The sequence below is a fragment of the Diceros bicornis genome, chromosome 6 (assembly GCF_020826845.1).
Source record: "Diceros bicornis minor isolate mBicDic1 chromosome 6, mDicBic1.mat.cur, whole genome shotgun sequence".
Taxonomy (NCBI): Eukaryota; Metazoa; Chordata; class Mammalia; order Perissodactyla; family Rhinocerotidae; genus Diceros; species Diceros bicornis.
The window spans coordinates 7,313,413-7,335,705 of NC_080745.1; the positions used below are offsets into that span (position 1 = coordinate 7,313,413).

At 37.9% G+C, this 22,293-nt stretch overlaps 1 protein-coding gene across 8 annotated transcripts in view; it reads left to right on the forward strand.

The window, feature by feature from the left end:
* Positions 1 to 22,293, forward strand: part of NRG3 (neuregulin 3) — a 1,040,976-nt gene that overhangs the window by 913,241 nt on the left and 105,442 nt on the right. For 4 of the 8 annotated variants that reach the window (XM_058542792.1, XM_058542796.1, XM_058542793.1 and 1 more), the window contains exon 4: positions 15,122 to 15,148. The exons of 1 other annotated variant lie outside the window; for it this stretch is intronic. In XM_058542792.1, the coding sequence (XP_058398775.1) occupies positions 15,122 to 15,148 (27 nt within the window). The remainder of the gene's footprint in view (positions 1 to 15,121; positions 15,149 to 22,293) is intronic. 3 more of the 8 variants (XM_058542794.1, XM_058542798.1, XM_058542799.1) reach the window with 1 other exon arrangement.

A 22,293-nucleotide genomic window follows, 5' to 3' on the forward strand; every position in this document is an offset into this window, starting at 1 on the left:
ATCAAGTAGGTAAATAGCAATGCCTACAAAATTAGATGTATTATCTAATTTAAACATTTCATAAATTATGTGCATTTTATTTCTTAAACGGATGAGGACATTGAGACAGAGAAAGATTAAGTAACTTGCCTAAGGTCACACAGTTATTGAAAGACAAAATCAGGAATGAAAGCCCATATAATCAGATGCTAATATCTTTTTTCCACCATACCATATTCCTCCAGGTACCATCAAGCAATATATTCCTTAGAAAGTCAATTTCAGAAAATCTGTGCGTCGTTAGTCAGTCATGTGTTTCAATGCCTTTTGATGGTGGAGATTGCATTTCTTCATCCTAGACTGAAAAATTTTTAGGGCACAGGCCATGTCTTCAACATTTTTGTATCCCCAGTCCTTAGTCCAAGGTTTGATTAGTAGAAACCCAGCAATGCTGGATAAATCTGGATTTAGAGACTGTATTTTGACCTCACAGAATTCAGGGAAGAGAGTTTTTAAAATTATTCTAGTACCCACACAAGGCTTCATAGAACATGTTATATAGAGTTCACATTAAGCAAATATTTGCTAAAGCTTAAATAATTAAAATGTGGTTTTTATATGGATATAAAAGATACATATAAAGAGCAAGAAGAATAGCAGTAAAAAGAGCAGTGCTTATTCAAGTTGAGTTCATTTGATAAGAAAAGGTCACATAAAACTGGAAAAATATTAATGGATAAATTGGCTTATGAGCTGGTTTCACTGTGATGAATTTCATTCATTCACTCAAAAAATATTTGTTGAGCACCTACTCTGTACCAGCCATTGTTGTAGATGTCATAGATACAACAAATAAAACAATAAACAGATTGTTATGAGTGGCATTGTGTCCCTAAGATTCATATGTTGAAGTCCTCACAGCTAGTACCCTAGAATGTGACCTTATTTGGAGGTAGTCTTTACAGAGGTAATTAAGTTAAAATGAAGTTATTAGGGTGGGTCCCAATACCATACAATTAACGTCCTTATTTAAGGGGAAATTTGGACACAGACATGCACAGCCACGCAGAGCACCAAGTAAAGGTGAAGGCAGAGATCTGGACGGTGCATCCACAGGCCAAGGAAGGCCAAAGATCGCCAGCAAACCACCAGAAGCCAGCAGGGAGGCATGGAACAGGTTCTCCTTCACAGCCCTCAGAAGGAACCCATCCCACCGACACCTTGGTCTTGAACTTCTAGCTTCCAGAACTGTGCGACAATAAATTTCTGTTGTTTAAGCCGCCCAGATTATGGTAATTTGTTATGGCAGCCCCAGCAAACTAATGCACAGATGAAGCCCCTCCCTCATGGAGCTTTACATTCTAGTCTGGAGCAGGGAGGGGAATACAAAATTAGCAAAGAGATATGGCAATAAATTCTGAGGACAAAAGAAAAGTAGGGTGAGGGAGATACGAAGTGCTGTTTTATATAATATGATCTCTGATAAAATGCCATTAGAAGTGAAAGGAGATATGGAATTGTGTCGTGTTGATATTTGGAAAAAGAGCCTCGAGAGCAGAAGGAGGAACAATCCATGCCTCCAGGAAGAAAGCTCCTGGGTTAGAAGAGCTGCCGGGAGGGCAGAGTGGCTGAAGGGAGCGAGAGAGAGAGTATGGTAGGAGTATGGTCAGAGAGTTAATAGAGGGACAGACTGTAATAGGTCCATTTTAGATTTTGATGACAAGTTTGGCTTCTATTCTGAGTGACATGGAGCCACAGGAGGGATTTTTGAGCAAAGGAATAATGTGATCTGACAAGTTTTAAAAGGATTTCTCTGGCTGCTGTGTAGAAGAGACTGTAGGTGGGGGCAAAGTTGGAAGCAGAGAAATCAAGGAGGAGGCTACTGGCGGCAAAACCTTCCAGATGAGAGATGCAGCTAGCTTGAGCCACAGTGATGGAGGACATGATGAGATAGGTAAGGAAGGGTCAGGTGAAGCATCGCAAGTACAAGGGAAAGCTTAACAGAGAAATGGAGACCAGTTCTACAGAGGATGCTGCAAGAGTTTCCACTTAGGAGATGCAGTTAAGGGGAGTGGCATTGAGTGTCAGTGCTGGAAGGAACAAATGAAGTTGGTCGAGAGGAGAGTTTTGCTTGGTGCGGTCATGCAGCCATCCAGAGCAACAGGGTCATGAGCCGTCACACAATTCACTCCTCTTGCCCATCTCTTTGAGTGACATTTCTGGACCCTAGTGAGCTGTTGTCACAATTTAGTCTTTGCAACGAGCAAATGAATTTCATTTCCTCTAGAGAAGGCTCAATTTGAACAAGGGGAAAAATGTCATTATTTAAATCTCCTACAGCTATGAACCCTTTATCTAGGATTTACCATCTATTAACGCGACGAAAAGGAAAATTACTTAAAAGAAAAATTCAAGCTGATTCGACACCGATTAAGTAAAATTGTTTGGTTTAATAATATCAAATGCTCATAGCAAGAACAATTCAATAGTAAGTGCTGAACAGCTTGAAATCCCACAAAATTTGTCGAAAATTTCTTCGCATCTAGCTGCTTAAATATTTTGTTTAGTTACCATACAAATTACCTTATTTTATGTTTCAGTTTTTTCAAGAGCAAGAAATGCCTAGTATTTTTAAAAATAAAATTTTAAAAATAAAGTCAAATTTAAGGATAACATGGCAATATTGAGTTCCATGTAATTGTATCTACTTTTGCAATATAATAAATAAATTAATCACATCTTAATTTTGTAGTAGTAACAAATCTCAGTCTACGAAATATGGAGTGGATGTGTATAAAAGGCCATTTGTGTAGTGGGTTCAAAGATAAATACTTGAAACCTGAATTTGAATCTCAGCACTGTTAGTCACAAGTTGAGGCATCTAGTTAAACCTCGTTGTGCTTTGGTTTCATCTCTAACATGGGAATAAAATTGCTGTGGGTATTAAATGAATTAAGACATATAAAGTGCATAGAGGAATGACTACTTAGATTAAGCCCTCAAAAATTTAAGTGATCTTATTATCTCTATTACTTGAATTTCCTTATTTTCTATTTCAAGTTCCATTTCATTGGGTTAGAGAAAAGTGTAATCACAGTTCATCATTGACTCCTGTTCCCTGAGGACTACGTCAAAGTTCTGGAAAGAGGTATGGCTGGTGCAGTGCCCAGGCATTGGTGCAATTGGAGCAGGGCAGAGGTTGTGGGGTGGATGAATTCTCTGTGCCCTTGCCTATCCATGCTGGCATCTGCTGAGATGTCCTCATTAATTACTATCGTGTTTTCAGTCCACGGAGGTCGTTGCTGCATCCTGTGATCTTCCCAGCCTCATAGCTCATTGAGGTCCTGCCTACCAGGTACACGGGGAATAAATTGGTCTGCATAGCTGCTTCCCACCCTGACACAGCTGAGATCCATTCCATCTAGGCATTCTATCCTTCAGGGGAAAGCTGAAGTTGGGCGAGCAGTGGGCATGGCGTGCTTTGTGGTCTTGCTGCTTCCAGGGTCTGTACTTAGCAATCTCAAGGCAGCCTTGTTTGGGAGCCTATTTCATTTCCTCTAATTGGAGCAGTGGGTGTGGTAAGAAGTGCATGGTTTGGCAGACATTTCTAAATGTCACTTCCCAGGTATTTGGGCTTTCCTCCATTTCTTCCCTTCACCTAGAAAATCTTTAGTGTATTAATCTGTGGGAGGAATATGGCTCTCTGTCTATACCATAAAATCTATTATTTTATATTTCGATTGCTTCTAGGCCAAGGATTTTGCAATTCACAAACTTTCTTTTTTACTTTTCATTACTAAGACTTCCCTTCCCTGAAGCAATGGAGGAAGGAATGCAGGAGAGAAGGAATTACCAGTAACAGAGATCACATTGAGTAAAACTTCAAAAATCCATGCAGCTATTTAGTTTTTCTTTATTTACTCAGATGCTCTCTCTGTGCCAGGAACTGTCCTGGAATAATATAAAGACAAGCTAAGCATGGTCTTTTTATTAAGTTGCTTATAGTCACTTGGGGGAAGATGAGTAAAGTAAACAAATAAATACACTATTGAGAGTAGAGTGTGATGAAACTTAGAGTACATAAATATAAAGATAAATATACATAAATAGAGATAAAGTACATAAACAAAAAGTTTCCATGAAAGATTATTTCTATTGGAGACATTGTATGGACAAAGATGTGCTTCCCCAAGCTGGTTTTATTTGAAGTGAGTGGCTATAAGTAAATAAAGTTCACCAGACTGCACATGAGCAAGGTGAAGCATTGGAATTGGAGAGGGAACGTGGAGGTAGGGGCTGGCGAAGCAGGCTGGGCCTGGATCATTAATGTCTGATTTACATGGCATGCTAGGCAAGGTGGAAAGTGTTCTGTGAATGACAGCGGCATGGTTTAGTGAAATGAGATGCTTCCCATCTTGAGCAAATTAGTCCCCCTCTCTGAATCTCAGTTTCCTCATCTGTAAAACACTATCCCTAGAAAGGATGCTGTGAGGATGAGTGAGGGGGATGTCATATAGACTCTGAAGTATACCATTTGTGGAAGATAGTTTCAAGGAACAATGTTGTAGACTCTATTCATTTGCCTGGCCAATGTCTAAGTGACATAAAAATAGAATTTTCTAAATCATCCATACTCAGCTTCTGACATTTGCACACGATTTTGAAAAGATTATCTTACCAATAGGATGCCCAGCAGAGTGATTATTTCCATTCAAATATCTAGAAAACACATATAAAAAGTTATTGAGACTATAGAGGAAGGTAGTGAGAGAACAAGGGTAAGAACTTCAAAGTACTTGGATTCAGCTGAATTCCCAGCTAATTATAGGCAAAATTAGATAATGGTTTCTTCCATTATTTTAATAAAGGAGCTTCCCTTGGTTTTCCTACACTACTAAGAATAAACCAGCTACTCTGGGGGAAGCCATTATTAGGAGAAGGCTCTGCCAGTTTAATTTTCATTACTTTATTTCTATTAAGTAAAGGAAGCTTACATTAGTCCTTATGTTATTAACTACTTAATGGATTTAGGAAGCAGGTAGCAAAAGAAGAATTGTTCTTTGCATTTAAATGAGACAACACTCAGCTGATTATGCATTCAGGGAAAAAAGTTTCATCCTATTGCTACATTTTAAGTCTGCAAAAGTAATAAATTAATCCATTAGTGAGCCCAAGTGTGTCGTCTGTTGTGCTTATTATCAAGAATTCCCAGGTGTGCAGGGGTTTATAAGTATAAATTGATGTGACTTTTAAACTTAGTAACAGAAATATCCAGCAAAAGGATCATAAACTCTGAAACTATTTCCATACCAGTGCTTTTTATTAAAAAAAAAACAAAAAAAACTTGTAGCATTAAATATGAAATTAAGATGTTCCCCAATATTGGACTGTGTTATCTTGTCAGAATGAAGCAATGAAACATAGTTAACATCAGAAACCATAGGGTTGCCACATTTCCTTCCCAGTTGCCTGATTTTAGGTATCATTTGAAGAGCACAATACCAGATATTAAGCACATTGAATATGTGCATTTATATAAATAAATCGATTTATTCAGATACTCATTATCCATCCATTTGTGAATTCAGTCAACAAAACTGCTTTGAGCAGTTACCACCTGCTAGACAGAGCGCATAGTCTGGAAGGAGGTGAGATCGCCACACAAATGACCACAAGACAAAATTGAAAGAGCAAAATGTTACTGGAAAGGACACCTCTCAGGGAATTGTCTGAGCTGACTCTGAAAAGATGAGCAAGAGAAAGCAGCTCTTCCAAAGATCTGGGTTCTAAAAGCCATGTTGTGTTGAAGCACCTTCATTCATTCCACAGATGATGCTCAGCTTGTGTATAGAAAAGAGGCAGGGGCTGAGCCCAGGAGTGGAGACCGTGATTGCCATGGGTGCCTATGGATAAAAGCCTTCCCTAAGAGGCTTTTCTCTGCAACCCTAGTGGCTATCAATGCTTCTTTTTGCTTTTTTTCCAAAAGACATTAAAGAACTTCTTATATGAGTAGTCACCTGTGTGAAGGCCTCGGTTGACTGAGGCGGTAGAAAGGAAAAAGAAAAGACTTTACCTTTTTCTTTTTTCTCTCTCTCCCCTGCAGATGATTCACAATTCAATGAGGAACAGACTATGTAACTCCAAATATAGAGTTTGTATGTGTGTGTGTGTTTCAGTGGAAATGCCCATAAAATCTGAAAAGCTAAGGTGACAAATATAGCCTGAGAGAAAGCATTGTAGTTTATGAACATGGTTTATTTGTTAAAAACTCTCACAATATACCTTCAATGAGAAAGAAAATTGGTAGGATTATGTAAAAAGATTCAATAAACATTTACCTGTCATCTGCTGTTTGAAAGGCACTAGGGGAGGTGAAGAAGGACCAGGGAGAAGATCCTGGTTCACCCAATTAATTATGATATAGATATATCCCTATCAGTTATAATTCAAGGCATAATAATCTTACTTCTAAATAAGATCCCGTTATCATTCATAGAAAAATAGAGCAGGTAGTGTTATTTCAGGCATTCAGAGATGGCTGCAGGAGGAGTTGGGCCTTGACAGATAGAATGAATTTGTAAGAGGAAGACTTGGGAATCCATCAGGAAAGATATTCAAGGCTAGCGGAATGGCTGGAATAAGAACATGCGTGTGAGTATGGGGCCTATTTGGGGAAGTGCTGGCAGAACAGAATGCTTAGAGAGTCAGGGGAAAGGAGTGATTTTTTTTTTTCATATTTTTAAGTGATTTCCCACAGGAAAACTTTAGCCAGCTACCTTCTGCATTTGGAACTGTTTGTAATATAATAATTTTTTTCCATACAAGTGAATACTTCTGCATAAAACAAAATATAGCAAACTAAACCAGACATTGACAATAGACAAGCCTGCCATTCAGAGGCCGTGATTGCCTGCCACTAAATGTGAGCCCAAGCTAAAGTGTAGTTATCAAAAGGAAAAACAGATGTCAGGTCCATCTCGTCTGGTCTCACACCATTTCTTGATGGTATCAGGCATCACTGAAGAATAAGCTCCCAACACACATGCTTGTTTTTGGCCTTTGCCCTGGAACAGTTACCCCAGCCTATCATAAATTCCCCTTTCTCAGCGGCCACCCATTTTCCTGAGTCCTAACCTAAAAGTACCTCTTCCTGGTTATGACCTTCACTTGTCTCCTTAGAATGAATTCTCTTTGCTACTTTCTTGGCAAGGACTTTCTCTTTTCTTACTTTATCGTGAATGAGACTTTTTGCTAGCTCCATTACATCACTGCATTTGGATGCTCCAGATAAATATCTTGGGCAGCTGGTCCAGGACCAAGACTCTTCCGCCTCACACAGGTCCCTTAGGAAATCATTCTTTTTTTGTTTTTGGTGAGGAAGATTGGCCATGAGCTAACATCTGTGCCCATCTTCCTCTATTTTGTATGTGGGATACCACCACAGCGTGGCTTGATGAATGGTGCGTAGGTCCGCACCTAGGATCCGAACCCGCGGACCCTGGGCCACCGAAGTGGAGCACATGAACTTAACCACTATGCCACTGGGCCCACCCCAGAAATCTTTCTTTCTGATCCCTCTGTCGTTGGCAGATGGGAGGCAGAAGATCTCTGTTCTGCGATCTCTATGTTACCAAAGCTGTCATCTCTGTTGGAAGGTGGGGGTTAATTGTCTTTGCTCTTTATTTAGTGGAGTGTAGCTCAAAGCAGTGTTTCTTAAAATGTGTCCATAATTTTCTGAATTAGTATTTATCATGATGATATTACAATTTTGAATTTAGCAGTATCATTAAAAGCATAGTATTAAAACAATTGTTAACAAAGTCTTTAATTAGTGTGATAACCACAAACACATGTAATGCTGATTGCCATGTACATCTTTCTTTCTTTATTTCCCTTCTTTGAGTAGACTTTCCCTCATTTTATTATAATCTTTATATCAATTAACCATAATCTCTTCTGTATGTCTTCATTGATATTAAAATGGATTGAAGTTGAAAAGTTAGAATTAGTAAAAGTGCACACAACAGCTATTTCAAAGATTGCTTAAATGGTTTGAAATTATTAAGGGGTAACTCCTTAAATAGCATATAGAATAATATTTTACCATGGAAAATTTAATATTTTTTCCTGATAATTGACCACTTGTTCAAGTCAATACTAAATTACATACAAAAATCATGTGACAAAGTTATATGTATGTTGGATCTTTTCATGTAATAACCTGGTGATTTGTAGACTCATGTAAGTGGTAATTAAATGTACTTTGATTGGGGGAAGCTTTCTGGAAACATTTGTGGATATTGTTTTTTTTGAATATCAAATGAGGTGTCATGTTCCTGGGAATACTTAAAAGCTCTAAGGTGACAGAAAGCAGGCTGGATGTGCTCTGAAGGAATACAAACGCCACATGCGGTGGGCAGAGGGGTGGACCCTGATGGCGTTTCACTCACTCTTTCAATAAATACTTATTGAGCATCTACAAAATGTCAGACTCTGTGATAGGCTGCAGTGATCAATTAGTGAGCAAAAGAAACGGCTACGTTTTGCTCGTGGAATTTAAGGTACTTTTCTACCTTAAGAATCTACAAATATGACCTTTCATTTTTCAGAGAAGCCTGTTTTCTTCAGCCATCAAATGGGGCTCAGTAGCACCACTTTACAGGCTAATTTATTTATTTATTTTTTTGATGAGGAAGATTAGCCCTGAGCTAACATCTGTTGCCAATCCTCCTCTTTTTGCTGAGGAAGATTGGCCCTGGGCTAGCATCTGTGCCCATCTTCCTCTATTTTATATGTGGGATGCCGCACAGCATGGCTTGGTGATTGGTGCTTAAATCTGCGCCTGGGATCTGAACCTGTGAACCCCAGGCCGCTGAAGTGGAGCGTGCAAACTTAACCACTATGCCACCCGGCTGGCCCCTAATTTTTTAAATTATATGAAATAAGGTGTGTGGAAGTGCCCAGTCAGAAAATATGATAAGCTGAGAAAGTCGATAAAATATGAGAAGATGCTGGGGAAATTATTGTGAGTTTCAGGAGCATGAATCCCTAGCAATTTCATCTATACAAATTTACTATAATTTATTATATAACCAAACAAGCAGTACATTCTTTTTTGAATGAAGAATTCATATAGAATTACCATAAATGATGGTATTCTTATTCAATTCTTCAATCAGTAATTGTGAACATGGAATCAGAGTTAAATCTAATGCTCCCAGATGTTTTCAGTGGAAAATTCTACATGTAAGCTATTTAGGCAAGATTCATCTTTGAGGAGCAGCCTAAGCAAATGGTCACTTGTAAACCTCATTTTATGAACAGAATGCCCATTTTGAGTTTGCACTTCGTATACACATGGCACAGTGTCCATGGCTGCCTGCTTCTCCTCCTTTGGTGCAGATGAATATTCTTACTTAGAGGATGAGAGGAAAATGTAAAATTGGGGTGTCTCTGTTCAACAGGATTCAGTAATAGAGCTTTTGAGAAGGAAAATATAGACGGCGTGTTTCATAACAAGGCCCGTGGAAAGCAGAAGGGGGCTATGTGCTTCTCTGGAAAAGTGGTTTTGCTTTTCCATGATCGGTGACCTGCCTGGTGTGAGGCTGGCCGCAACAATAATGCCAGGGCTTGCTCTCAGCGGTAGAAAAGGGTGTCAGTTCAGATGTGATGGAGGAGAGAGGGGGATTGGGATTGCAGAGCAGAAATAGCCACAGAGAGTCCTCGGACTTAGGCACATGATGCAGGCTGATTCTGTGTAAAATTGACTCTAAATTTATTTTACATGTATAGAGGAAAGACTAGAAAAAACTAGAACAAAAAATTAACAGGAATTACTTTTAAGAGGTAGTAAGAGAGGTATCAATTTCTTTTATTAATATGATTTTATACTTTCCAAATTTTATTCATGAACATGTATAAGTTTTAAAATCAAATATATATGTGCTGATAAAAATAAAATTATATGTTTAAGGAGGTAGCATAATTTAGTGATGAGAGCATGGAGTTTAGAATCTGACCTGCATTCATATCCTAACTCTTGCGCTAAATATTTGGAAAAAGGATAATGTGATGATGTCCCTCTCGTTTTAGGACATTGTACAATCGAACACAGTGCCTAGAAGGGCCTTGGCTGCCTTACCCTCCAGGAGTGGGCCCACACCCTTGCCAGCTCTCCTTCCCTCCCTATTGTGGGACCTACAGCCTGAGAGGTTCAAGTCTTGCTGCTACTCTGCTCCCAGTTGCCACATTCTGTTAGTGACTGCCAAGTGTCACTTCCCCCTAATGACACAGTTATATGCTCCGGTAGCCTGTGGTGAACCCTAGTCCCCCATCCTTTGACCCCTTAACCTTTTTGAAAAGTATATATTCTGTGGCTCCGTGTATTGCTTCCAGACTGAAGCTGCCTTCAGCAATTACAGCCAGGTCCACCCTCGGCCCTTGCTCTCCTCCTTATCAGGAACCTTAGAGTCTTTCCCAGCCTTTCCTAGTTTGCTTGCCTTGTTATAATCAACTGCGACATGCATGACAATGTCCTGACCTGTGACGTCTCATCATCTTGTCCATGATCTTATCTGGGAGTAAGCAGAATACACGGACCCACTGTTGAACCGTGATACAATTACATCCCTTCCCAACGATTCTAGAAACTCCTAGAGAATGATAACCTGAGGTGTTAAGGATCAGCAAACATTTAAGACCCAGCCTACCGTCTTCATAAATCCCATTTAGTCTTCTCAGTTGAGACGGACCTTCTCTTCCTCAAGTGTCACCAATGAAAAGTCATTTGACAAGGATCTGTGGGTGGAATCTACAGAGTGACAAATTTCAGTTGAGTTTTTAAGATACATCATTTATGACTGACAAGCTTTATAGCAGAGCAGCTGGTTTCCTCCACAGAGTGGGTACCATCCATCACTAGTTCACACGGTGCCTCACGGCAGGTGGTTGTTGACATCAAGTTGGGATATACTGCCTCCTGAACCCCGCCAGGAGCGTCTCAGCACACAGGAAGGCCTGTAGGGATTCTTGCGGTGGGGAAGCCTGTTGAACTTGAAGCTAGTATTCTAACTTTTAAAAACACGGGATAATATTATTATGTAACGTGTTTTTCCACATGCCATGAAACAAGGGTTTAATCATCACATTTTGGAATGTTCTACGATAGAATTGCCTTGTTTGGTTACTTTTGACACAGGAATGACACTGAAGCCCACATTCAGGTTGCATTGTCCCCGTGCTGCATGGCAGTGAGTTCCTCATCACAGGTTCGATAACAGCTTGTCTCATCTCACTCTGAGATTAGAACCAAGTCAAGGATTGTTCTTGCTTGAGCTCCCTCACCCTGCCCACATTGAGAGAACTGTTGGTAGCCCTGTTTGTCTGTCAACATATAAACAAGAGCCTTTGAATTGCTCATACACAAGGAAGCGTGGACACTTGGGAAACATGGGGGCCTTGAATTTCTAGGCATTTTTGACTTTATGGAATATTAAGTTCGTCTCTCCAGTCACCTACCTAGCCCTCAAATCTTAAGAATGTTTCAGGTCTGCAGCAGAGCTGCTGGCATTTGTTAAGCATACTGCCAATTTTAGGATTATTTGGTTCAACATTTGACACATATTCAGAGACACCCCTTTATAGATCCTTTGCTGTATGTACAAGCAATAACTTCAGTTGGGCCAGCCTCGTCATGAAGGAATCTCCCTAGTGACCCATGAAGAAATATTAATGATTTGCCAGTTTGGTTCCTTGGAGAGAGTGAACCCCCTCCCCCTAGCTTGTCTTCGGCACGTCATCAATAAAGGAGGGATGGGCAGGTCAGTAAGTGGTGCTTCCACAGAGCCTGCGGATACTTGAGAACAATTTGTTCTCTTAAGTGGATTATGTAACTCCTCCCTGTACATCTCATTACCTGGTAACTTTGTAAAACTTAGCTTTTCTTCACAGGAAGGGCATATGGAAATCCTGAGTATAACTGGGGGCTGAGTCAAGCCACTTAGGCTCCATCACGTCTCCACCACCTACCACCAATGTGGTTTGGAGAAAGTCTGTTCACCCCTCTGGGCCTCTGTTCCTCATCTGTGGAATGAGGATAATGACGACCTTCTAAGTTTCTTCGAGATCATGCTTAAAACAGTCCCTGGCACACAGTAAGTGCCCAGTGAATGTTAGCCACTGTTGTATGATCAAAAGGTGAGAATGTTCCAAAAGAATTGCAATTTTTACATATAAAAGTTAATCAAATTGTTAAAGAGTTGGAAATTATACATTCTAATACATGCCATAGGGAAAATCCAGCTGTTTTTGCTTAGAATGGGCCTCTTCTTCCACCCCAGTGTCTGTGCAGCTCTTGGCACGTAGTCTGTTGAGTGAATGAGTAAATGAATGATTAATTAGTTAATTCTCATCACACTCCTCTTGATGTTTTCATGCAAGCCTGAATATCCCCAGAAAGGCTGTTTGCTTTAAGAAATAGCCAATGAAGGGTTATGAGAGATATTGTGGTTTATGTTCTGTGTATGACTTAGTTAACAAAATTAATTGCTTTTCTGTTGTGCTATTCATAGATTTTCATTGATCCTTTTGTATGAAACAGTCTATCAGTATCTTTAGACCTGCAATAACGATCACAGTGTTTAGCATTTTAATAAAAGAAAGGAAGAATATGTGTGTGTGTGCATGCACGTGAAGGAGAGATTTTAAATAATCTAACTTTTTATTTGTATATTTCAGTGGTGTCAGTTTTCATGAGCGTCATTATTAAAATTAATAATTTCCCTATGAATGCCACCTTGCTTGGTAGTATTTCTGAGAATTATAACTCTATTAATTATATGTAAATTTTCTGCTGTGTTCAGAGAAGACAGAGTTCCTTTTTCTGAAGATTTCTACTTACACTTTTCAGTGTTTGGATAATTTTCGAATTCTGATTTCTATCTCTTCTACTGGTCATGAATTCATTGTAGTTTAAAGTATTCAAATTGGCCTCAAATTTAGTAAACATGGTACTCACTTAGTGCAATCTCCAGACTCACACAGCCTGATTCTCTACATTGCTGATCACATATAGAGGTGGAGCCACCAAGGCTGTGGGAAGAATGAATAGTGACCATTGGTTATACTGCAAAACAGACTTCAGACACCCAGGCAATTCTGAGCCACCTCAGCTCCACCAGAAAGTTCTTGTTCAATGAGACTGTGACTAATGGCTTTCCAACTACCCAGTCATGTCACTGAACATCTGTGGTCCACTATTTGAGGTGCTCTGTTCCCATATTTCTATGCACATTCTTCTCCTGTTTTCTTTCCTGCACCTTCTAGTCTGGCAGTATGCAAAAGGTTTTTATTCCTAATCTTTTCTTTTCTTACCTTTATTTAGTCTTACCTTTTACCCAAAGCCCTGTTTTTAAATAAGTGTACACAATCCGAATAAGTCTTAAGTATACACAATCACGAAGCTTCAAGAACTGAAACGTGGTCTTGCCAAATTTTCTATAATCCCCATTCTTCACATAGCACATTCTCTCCCTCCCAGGAGCAATCTTATGAGTACTTGGCCCCTCCAACCAATGCACATTTTTCTGGTTTTCCATTACAGCGCTATTACAAAGAGTTACCAGACCTTTTTCTCCATGGGTTCCCATTGATTTCTGAATTACTTGAGAACAAAAACCCTGTCTTTTCATGAAAGTGTGCTAGATATCTATCATAGTATATATTAAGCAGTCAAAAATGCCATGTAAATAAAGGAATGCATCTACTTTTTAAAACATTGTTACCTTCCCTCTCTATATAAGACACATTTCTCAATTAAAATAGGTCCTAATCACTTAATAGGTGAACTATTTACGGTCAAGTTCGTAGAGACGGAAAGTAGATTAGAGGTTACCAGGTGCTGGGGGAGAGAGGAAAATGGGAAATTATTGCTTAGTGGGTGCAGTTTCTCTTTGAGGTGATGGAAAAGTTTTGGAAATGTAGTGCCGATGGTTGCACATCGTTGCAAATGTAATTAATGCCACTGAACTGTACACTTACAAAGTTAAAATGACAAATTTTGTGTTGTATATATTTTTCCATAATCAAATTTTAAAATGAATTATTTACAAATAGGAAAGGCACTGAAATATTCAAGATAACCAAATACCTATTTTCTAAAAAGAAAATTTTCTTTGCTAAATAAAGAAATGGTAAAAGGAAGCTCAACAATTAGTCTTGGAAACAAATACAATTGTAGCAAAGCTTTTTTTTTCATTTATTTTCATTTAAGAAATGTTTTACTACAACAGAAACTATCACTAAATAATGAAATGAATTTTAAAAGTGGATGAGTGAATAACTGAGTGATTAGAAGAAAGCACCACTTAAATAAACAAACCCCTTAGGTTGATGCCTGGGCATAGCTGGGCCCAGTTTATCACTCTGCTGACCACAAACAGACATTAGCGAGTCAGAACGGTTGGCTGTGCAAATGCACAAGGAACAGACATGGACACGTCTGTCACTGGTTTTTGACAGGAAGCATGGTCAAGTTTACTAGTCATAGAACTTAGGGGTCAGATAGACTGGTTTTGTGCCCTGGATCTGCCTCATCTTTTAGGGCCTATGTAAAATTTTTGATCTTGCTGAAGCACAGTTTTCTCATCTAAAAAATAAAAGAAAAAAAATCAACATCATTGCTTTTTTTGTCAAAGAAAAGAGCACCTGTGTAAGTCCTGTTATGCGGACGTTCTTTCCTTACTTGTTCTTAACATAGAGCTCCAGATAAGTTTATGTTGAACAAGTAGTTATTCTACGTAAAATATCATGAGTTCTGAAGATAACTTTAGTACCAAATATGCTTTGTCTAAACAGGTTTTTGTTTTTGTTTTTTTGGCTAAATTTATACTTAGCATGCTTGGTAATTAATGAAATATTATTCCATGTAAAGTTCCAGGCTTTTGGGAAATACCCGTTAGTGTTCAGAGCACCTCTATTGCCGTAATCTGTAAATTTTCTCTCTCAAGCAAACAAGGTGGTTAAAATTGAGACACATTCTCTGCCTGGAAAGATCAATCTTATAAGCATTGATGTCCATGTGGAACTGTCTCTAATCTTTTTCTCTTTCTCTGTTTCCCTTCCTTACACGCTGACTTCCGTGCAGCAGACCACTTGGGGATTGAATTCATGGGTAAGACTAAACAATTTCCTCCATAAATATCCTGAAAAAGCTATGTTTGATAATGTATATAGTATTCTCCTCCCCCATCTGATTGTAGTTGAAATGTCTCATTATCAGATGCCATTAGTAGTTAAAACTGTTTTTGTCGATTTTTCACTAAGGATGGCTCAGAATGAAAGACTTAACTGCTTACTGAGAAGGCAACTGAATGTTAAGTGCAGCTCTGGAATCACACAGAGGTTGGATTTGGCTCATCGCTTTGATTGTTTGTTCTAATTCTTAATTTTCTTACCTGTAAAATAGGGATAATAATAGTTCCTATTTTACTGCATAGATAAATTGTTTAGCACAAAGTCTACAAGATGACAAACACTCAATAAATGACAGAAAATTGATGATGGTTAAAAAATGTCTGTTTTTGTTATTTTCTGCTCTAATTCCTTTTCCATTTGCATGATGACTGCTTTGCATACATTTTGGTATCAATCTTAATTTGGAGTATGGCTGTATAAACAAAATTAAAATATTTCTTTTGAAAGTATTTGCAGTGAATGGCATGTTTTTAAAAGCATTAGAATGCCTTCCGTGGGAATTATTTTCTAAACTCATAGATAATTACCTTAAGAACTGGCCATACTTTTCTGACTCTATGTTAAAAGTAAAATGAAAAAAAAAGCGTTCCTTAAGGTTGATATACATCATGAGGCTAAAATGGAAAGATAGGAGTTAAAGTTAGTGAAATTGAGAAGACCTAAATTTGAATCAAAATTCACTCTGCTTATTCAGCTTTTGTTGAACTTCAGATTTTTCTCTTATATGATATGAATATGGATACTTGCTTCATACATGCAAATGTTTATTATGATAATACTTATAAATTTACTTGTATTTATTTATCCATTCACTCAGCAAATTTTTATCAAGTGCTCACTATAAACAAAGAAAAAATGCAAGATATATTTTGCTAGAGATAAAATAGTGAGAAAAAATAGACAAAAAAACCCTGGTTCGATGGAGCTTATAGTCTAGTAAACTTACAGAGGATGATCAGGTTGTAAAACTAATAAATATAAAATTGCAAGTTTCCTAAGACCTATTCCAGGCAAGATGATATTAGCTTGGACTAGTGTGATAGTGGAAGATATGGGAAAACAATGATAGATAGTTAGGACATGATATCTACAAGTATTTGAGAGGAACTGATGTTGAAGGTCAGAAAAGGGAGACTATCAAGAATGACTACACGGTTTATAGTCTGCATATTTAGATAAAAGGTGGGCCTACTTGCTGAAAAAGAATACTGGAAGAGGAACAGATTTGTGGCAGATGTTTACTAGATTAGGTTTGAAAATGTTGCCTTCTGGGTGCCTTTGTTATATCCGAGAGAAGATGTCAAGTTTGTAGTTGTATTGCTGGAAGTTTTGAGGGTTAATTAGAGATTAGCAATTGCATATTTATGCTGGAATTGACCTTCCTTGTTGTGTGATATTATGTATTACTGCTCTATTATCTGGGTATTAGATCATAGAAAAAGCAGACAGCTCAATTCCTGCAGGTTTGGGGTTTTGCTAGATAGATGTGATGATAACTCATAAGGGCAATGAAATTCAGGGTAATATTTAAATGAAGCATCATGAAATGTAAAGTAGATGTAGAAGGAAGTGAAGAAAGGATGACTATCTGAGTGGAATCAATGAGTAGTCATCATGGGAGTACACAAACAAGTTGTTGGCATGGAGAGGAGGTTGTAGTTATATGGGCCAGAAATCATAGAAAATTATGGGCATGGTCACACAGTAGAGCATAAATTGTTTGTCAAGAAGGACACAGGGTTTGTACTTTCCTCACTTACTGATGATGGTGGGGATTAGCAGCATGGAGGCCTGAGCATCAACAGTCATTTTCAGGATAGTGGGTACTGGGCCTACTGGATAGAGAAATTTGCCCCAATAGACTCTGGTGATTGCAGCCTTTAAGACTATAGGCTCCAGAAGTTATATAGTAGAATGATTGCAGATACAGGCAACACCTCATGGCTGGTGGGTGGGGCTGGGGTAGCTTCAAACCCCACAAGTAGTATGGCCATGGTTATAGTAAACAGAAATTGTTTATCACTGTTGAAGAAATGGACCAGTCACCATGCTATTGGGCTTTCCCTGAGGACCTCCAGTGACACTAGTACCTTATAGTATGACTGGTATGTATTAAAAGGTCTGTGTTAAAACATTTAAAATAATTTAGTTACTGGTAGATGAAAAATAGTATGTTATTATGTAGTTCATCTATTTGAATCTCAAGACTAAGGTTACAGTGAGTCCTGCAAAAGTTAGAATCAAATCATAGCTGTAAAGCCTCACAGGGAGTGAGTTCTCGGTGTCTGAATATTTAACTCCAGCAGGAGAGATTGCCTTGGAGGGAAGGGATTGGGCAACAAGTCAGAGTTAGAGGGAGTATGTAGCATGCGTATAGATAATGGCAACTAATGAAGGATTGTTTGAAATGGTGAATAGGTTAGTGGATACATTGGTTTCACTGACCTCACTAATTCTAGACACTTTCATCGCCCCAGGTTGCTCTAAATGAATATGTGAAATACTGTTTGTTGCCTTGGGAACAAATATTTTGAGATTTAACTTGTGATTTTAGAATCCATGTGGGTAAAATTCTTTCCATTGAAAGTAATATCATCCCAGTAATATAGCATCTTTAGGTACAAATTCAGATGGGAAACAGAAATGTAGGCATAGTCTCCGTAAACTTAATCATGTAAGTATATTGGTGTGGCTAAAGTAATTAGTGCCAGTTCTGTTTTAATGAGTTCTAGAATACCTTTCTTTTCAACTTTCATCATTCTTGCTTTGGGTTAATTTTACCTTTCCTTGAGTTAGAAAATGCGTCACAAGGTGATGATCTGAAGCACATATGTCTTTTCCCCACATCTTTGTATTCCCAATGGCCAAATCTATAAGCACCCTTATTGGTCTGACTCAAAACTTGAATACATCATACAGTTCAACTAATTCCTGTTTATAGCAGGGAACTCCGCATCATATGCTTCAATAATCCTATTATTATTTAATCAAAACTTATTTATCACACTTACTGTATGCCAGATGTATAAGATATTGCAGATGCAGGTATATAATTTAAATACCTTAATACCCAAGGGCTCTGAGACCTAAAAGAGAGAAAGCTACACATAATTGAAGTGATGCAATAAGTGCTATTAAAATGACATAGGCAAGATACAATAAAGGAAGGCAGAGAGGGGGGAAGGAAGGAGGAATGAAAGAAAGAAAGAGAGAGACAGAGAAACCGAGAGAGAGAGAGAGAAAGAAGGAAAGAAAGAAAGAGAGAGAGCAATTAAATGGGCTCAGAATCAGCTTCCCAGGGGAGGAGATATGTAAGCTGAGTACCAGCCAAAGCAGATAAGCTGTGCTAAGTGATGCCATAGTCCAAAAGTGATGCTTTTCTGAGTTGATTTAATAATTTTAAGGAATAATTATCCTATTGAGTAAGCCATGCCAAACCTAATGTTCATAAAACTGTCAGCATTCTAAAAGACTTTTCCTTAATGATATTCATGAATTTTTCTTAATGATGTGTCTGGGATTGGTACAATGGAAATTTCAACAATAAGTACTGCTCTGGAATACGGTATCAATTAAAAAAATAAAGTTAACTGATATAATTAGGACAGGAATTTGAAGGTGCATGAAAACACAAAACTGTGTTTGTAAAAAAATTTTAAAATCAAAGAGTTTATATTAAACCAATAATCAAAAAATATTTCTTGAATTCATGAGTTAACCTACTCATTCATGCATGTATGAGGGAAAATTGAGATTTTTAGGGTCAGATGTTCAAACTTTCCCTCACAGTGTGACTAGATCAGGAGATGGAAAAGACAAACTTCTTCATAAGCACAGGTACCCATTGAGTTGTGTGAGAAATCCAACCAATCATCCAGAGGAGACAGATGGCCAAAGGGCATGTCAGACTGGCCAAGTTTGGAAGGCACGTTGATCATGAAGAGGGATTTCTCATCTGAGAAATAGCTGGCTACTGTGTCAGGTGCTCAATCGTGGAGCATATCTCATTATATCCATTTGAGCTATTTGTTAAGCAGCTATTTCTCTGACAATGCTCTAGGCATCAAAGATGTTTATATAAAAGCAGGTACAATGCCATTTGAAAACATATTAGCAAACCACAGGGAGAGCTGAAGATTGTGTCGGAGATCTTTCATGCAAATTTCTTTCATTCTCATATGGAAAGATAAAATGAACTCTGTCAGTTAAATGTCTTGTGATTTGATATTGTTTTTAGGATAGTGTAATATATTTATGCAAAGTCTGATTGAGTAAACTCTGGTATAAATTTTTTTTAAATCCAAAGATTTATAAAACTTACGACAAATAAGATTCTTAACTAAAATCTTACAAAGTTATTCTGAAATAATGTCTATATTTTGAAGTTAAAAAAGACAGAAAGAGTTTTTTATAGGAGAGGTTTAGAAATGTCTATGGTCTAAAATATTGTATAGGTTCAGAATTGGTAGTTATTACTTCAAACTTCATCATATATTATCTCTTCATCCCCTCATGTGAAAAAAGAGAATGGTTTTAGGATATTTTAGTAAACACTGAAGATAATCTCCTGGGAAGTGACCAGTTTCTAATTCTGTTTGGATAATATGAAGTGGGGATTCTGTCCTTAAAGCTACCCTGCTAATTATGAATGAATTGGTGTGTGTTCCTTTAAATCTAACAGGCTCATATGTCAGTCAAACGAATTCATGTGTATGCCCTAGTTTGCAAATTGGCCTTAGAGATATAGAAGTGAGGATCCTTTTGCTCTAGGCTGAAATCTCTGAATTAGACTTACTTAGAACAAAAATGTTTCCATTCATTTGAACATATCATGTTTACTTATACAATAAAATGGTAATTTCTGAATAAAATGTGTTTGTATGTGTGTTTGTAGAGGGGGTGCAATCAAGAATATTTGTTTAGTTTTCTCATATTAAACTACATGAGAAATCAGACATGTCGGCCTAGTTGCATGGCCCTACTGTTGAATGCCGTTGGGATATAAAAGCCATCCATTTCCTCAGTTAGGAGACATTTGCCAAATGGAATAGTGAATGGAACCATCTCTCTTCAATGACTTCCCAAGATTCTGCTTAAGAAGCATTTACACAATCTTGTTTTCTCACTTACTTTTCTCTTTAGCAATGTGACCACTCCTTCTCTCTTGACACTATGGATTTTGTTAACATAGGTCTCAGTACAAGTGCTAATAATTTAGTTCTCTTGATCACAAGCCCCTCCAAGTCTTTTTTCTTTTTCTTTTTTTTGAATGAAAAGATATCTTGATTTGATTTGGTTGTACCCAAGACCCCCTAGCCACACATGTAAGGATAATATTTTGGCTTAATTATATATATGATTAATCTAATATTAGTCATTAGCACATACTGGTACCTCCAATGGTTAGAAGTAAAAGTCTCTAAACAAAGTCATGATCGGTAAGTCAAATAGCCTAAATTCTGACAGAATTTTCAGGTGAGATTAAAAGCTTTCAGTGATCTTTGAGGAATGGCTATAACCAAGTGATACACTGGAAAATATGCAGATATATTAATTATGATTTCTATAAAGGAGAAAATGCACATGTCTATAAATACATTTGTAGACTAGATTCTAGAACTGGTTAATGAAATTTTGTGAGTAGACACTGAGAAATGTATTTGTTGTGCACTATTGGAAAAAGCAGTGCTCTTCACTGAAAGCTGACACAGGACCACTACATTTTTGCCAAATTAACATTATGATAATTTTCATAAAGATACTAAATGACTAGGTTGGGAGTTTCTGTGTAGGTAGTGAATACATAGTCTTCAGCAAAAACCTTGAATAGACTCTCATGAACTTTTTTGTAATATGGTGAAGCATGGATTATATCAATTTAGTGATAGGTGGATTTGGGACAATAAAATGCAATATAAAGGATCAAGACCAGCCATGAGTGGAGCTTCTAGTTGCTTTTAGGGTAACATTTTTATTAATGGTGTAAATAAAGACATAGCTTAAACACTCAAAAAATTATTGAAATTTTTATAAAGGGTGCTTGCTAATTTATCAGATTGAATTAAGATCTAACAGAAAGGATTGAATTTTTGGATTGTCAAATTGGACTCAAAAGAATTGGAGATCTTAACCAGTATCAAGTTGATTACATATATAAGCCAATTATCTAAAATGTGCATAAGTTGATAGTAGATGCCAAAGATCTTCTGAATATGTGCTAGAAAATGAAAAAAGAGTAACAAAGATGTTCAGATTGTCATTGGAAAGGAATTCCCAAAAAGGTTAAAAAATGAAGGGACTTTTATATGCAATTCTCCCTGACACTTGCGTCAGGAGCTAAGATGAATCTGTGGAATAGGAGTGAGGAAAAATGGATGATGGACGGACATCTGAAGATGCTGCAACGTGCGGCTGCTACAGGTTCTCCGCAGCAAGCAGAGCGTCTGCTTTGTTGGCTTACAACCGTTCGGCCGACCGGTGTGTGGAGCCTCTTTGAAAGATCAGTCTCTGAGCCAGGCCAGACCGTGGGATTCACAATTCAGTGTGTGGGACAGATATGTAAACCAATTATCATAGTTCAGTACAAAAAGGGCTTTAATTGAAGTTTTGGTGTTTTTTGTCTTTTTTTTTTTTTTTTTTTACAAAAGGCAAGACGAGAGTTTCCCAGGCATCTGCAGGATGTTAATGTGTGTTTCATATTCACGCACATAAGTAGGCTTTGAGTTCACATACCTGTGGGAAATACTAGTTTCTGTACCTCTGCTGCACGATGGTACAAAGCCTTCAGTATACTTCTATCCATTTGTGCCTCTCAGAGAGAAGGTTATAGTAGGCAACATTTTATGAATTATTTTTCCAGAGAAGCAAGTTTCACAGAGCGAGGGTTTTAGGGACCATGCTCTGGTAAATCCTGGGAGAAAGGAATCAAGAGGAAGGAGCACTCATGTCTCGCTAGAACAGTTGAGGACATCTTTACAAGGAAGAAGACAAGTATTCCTACAGCTGGGAGATGGCGGAAGGAAACGTGAGGGAAAGGGACAAGCAAGGACACAGGTAACTAAG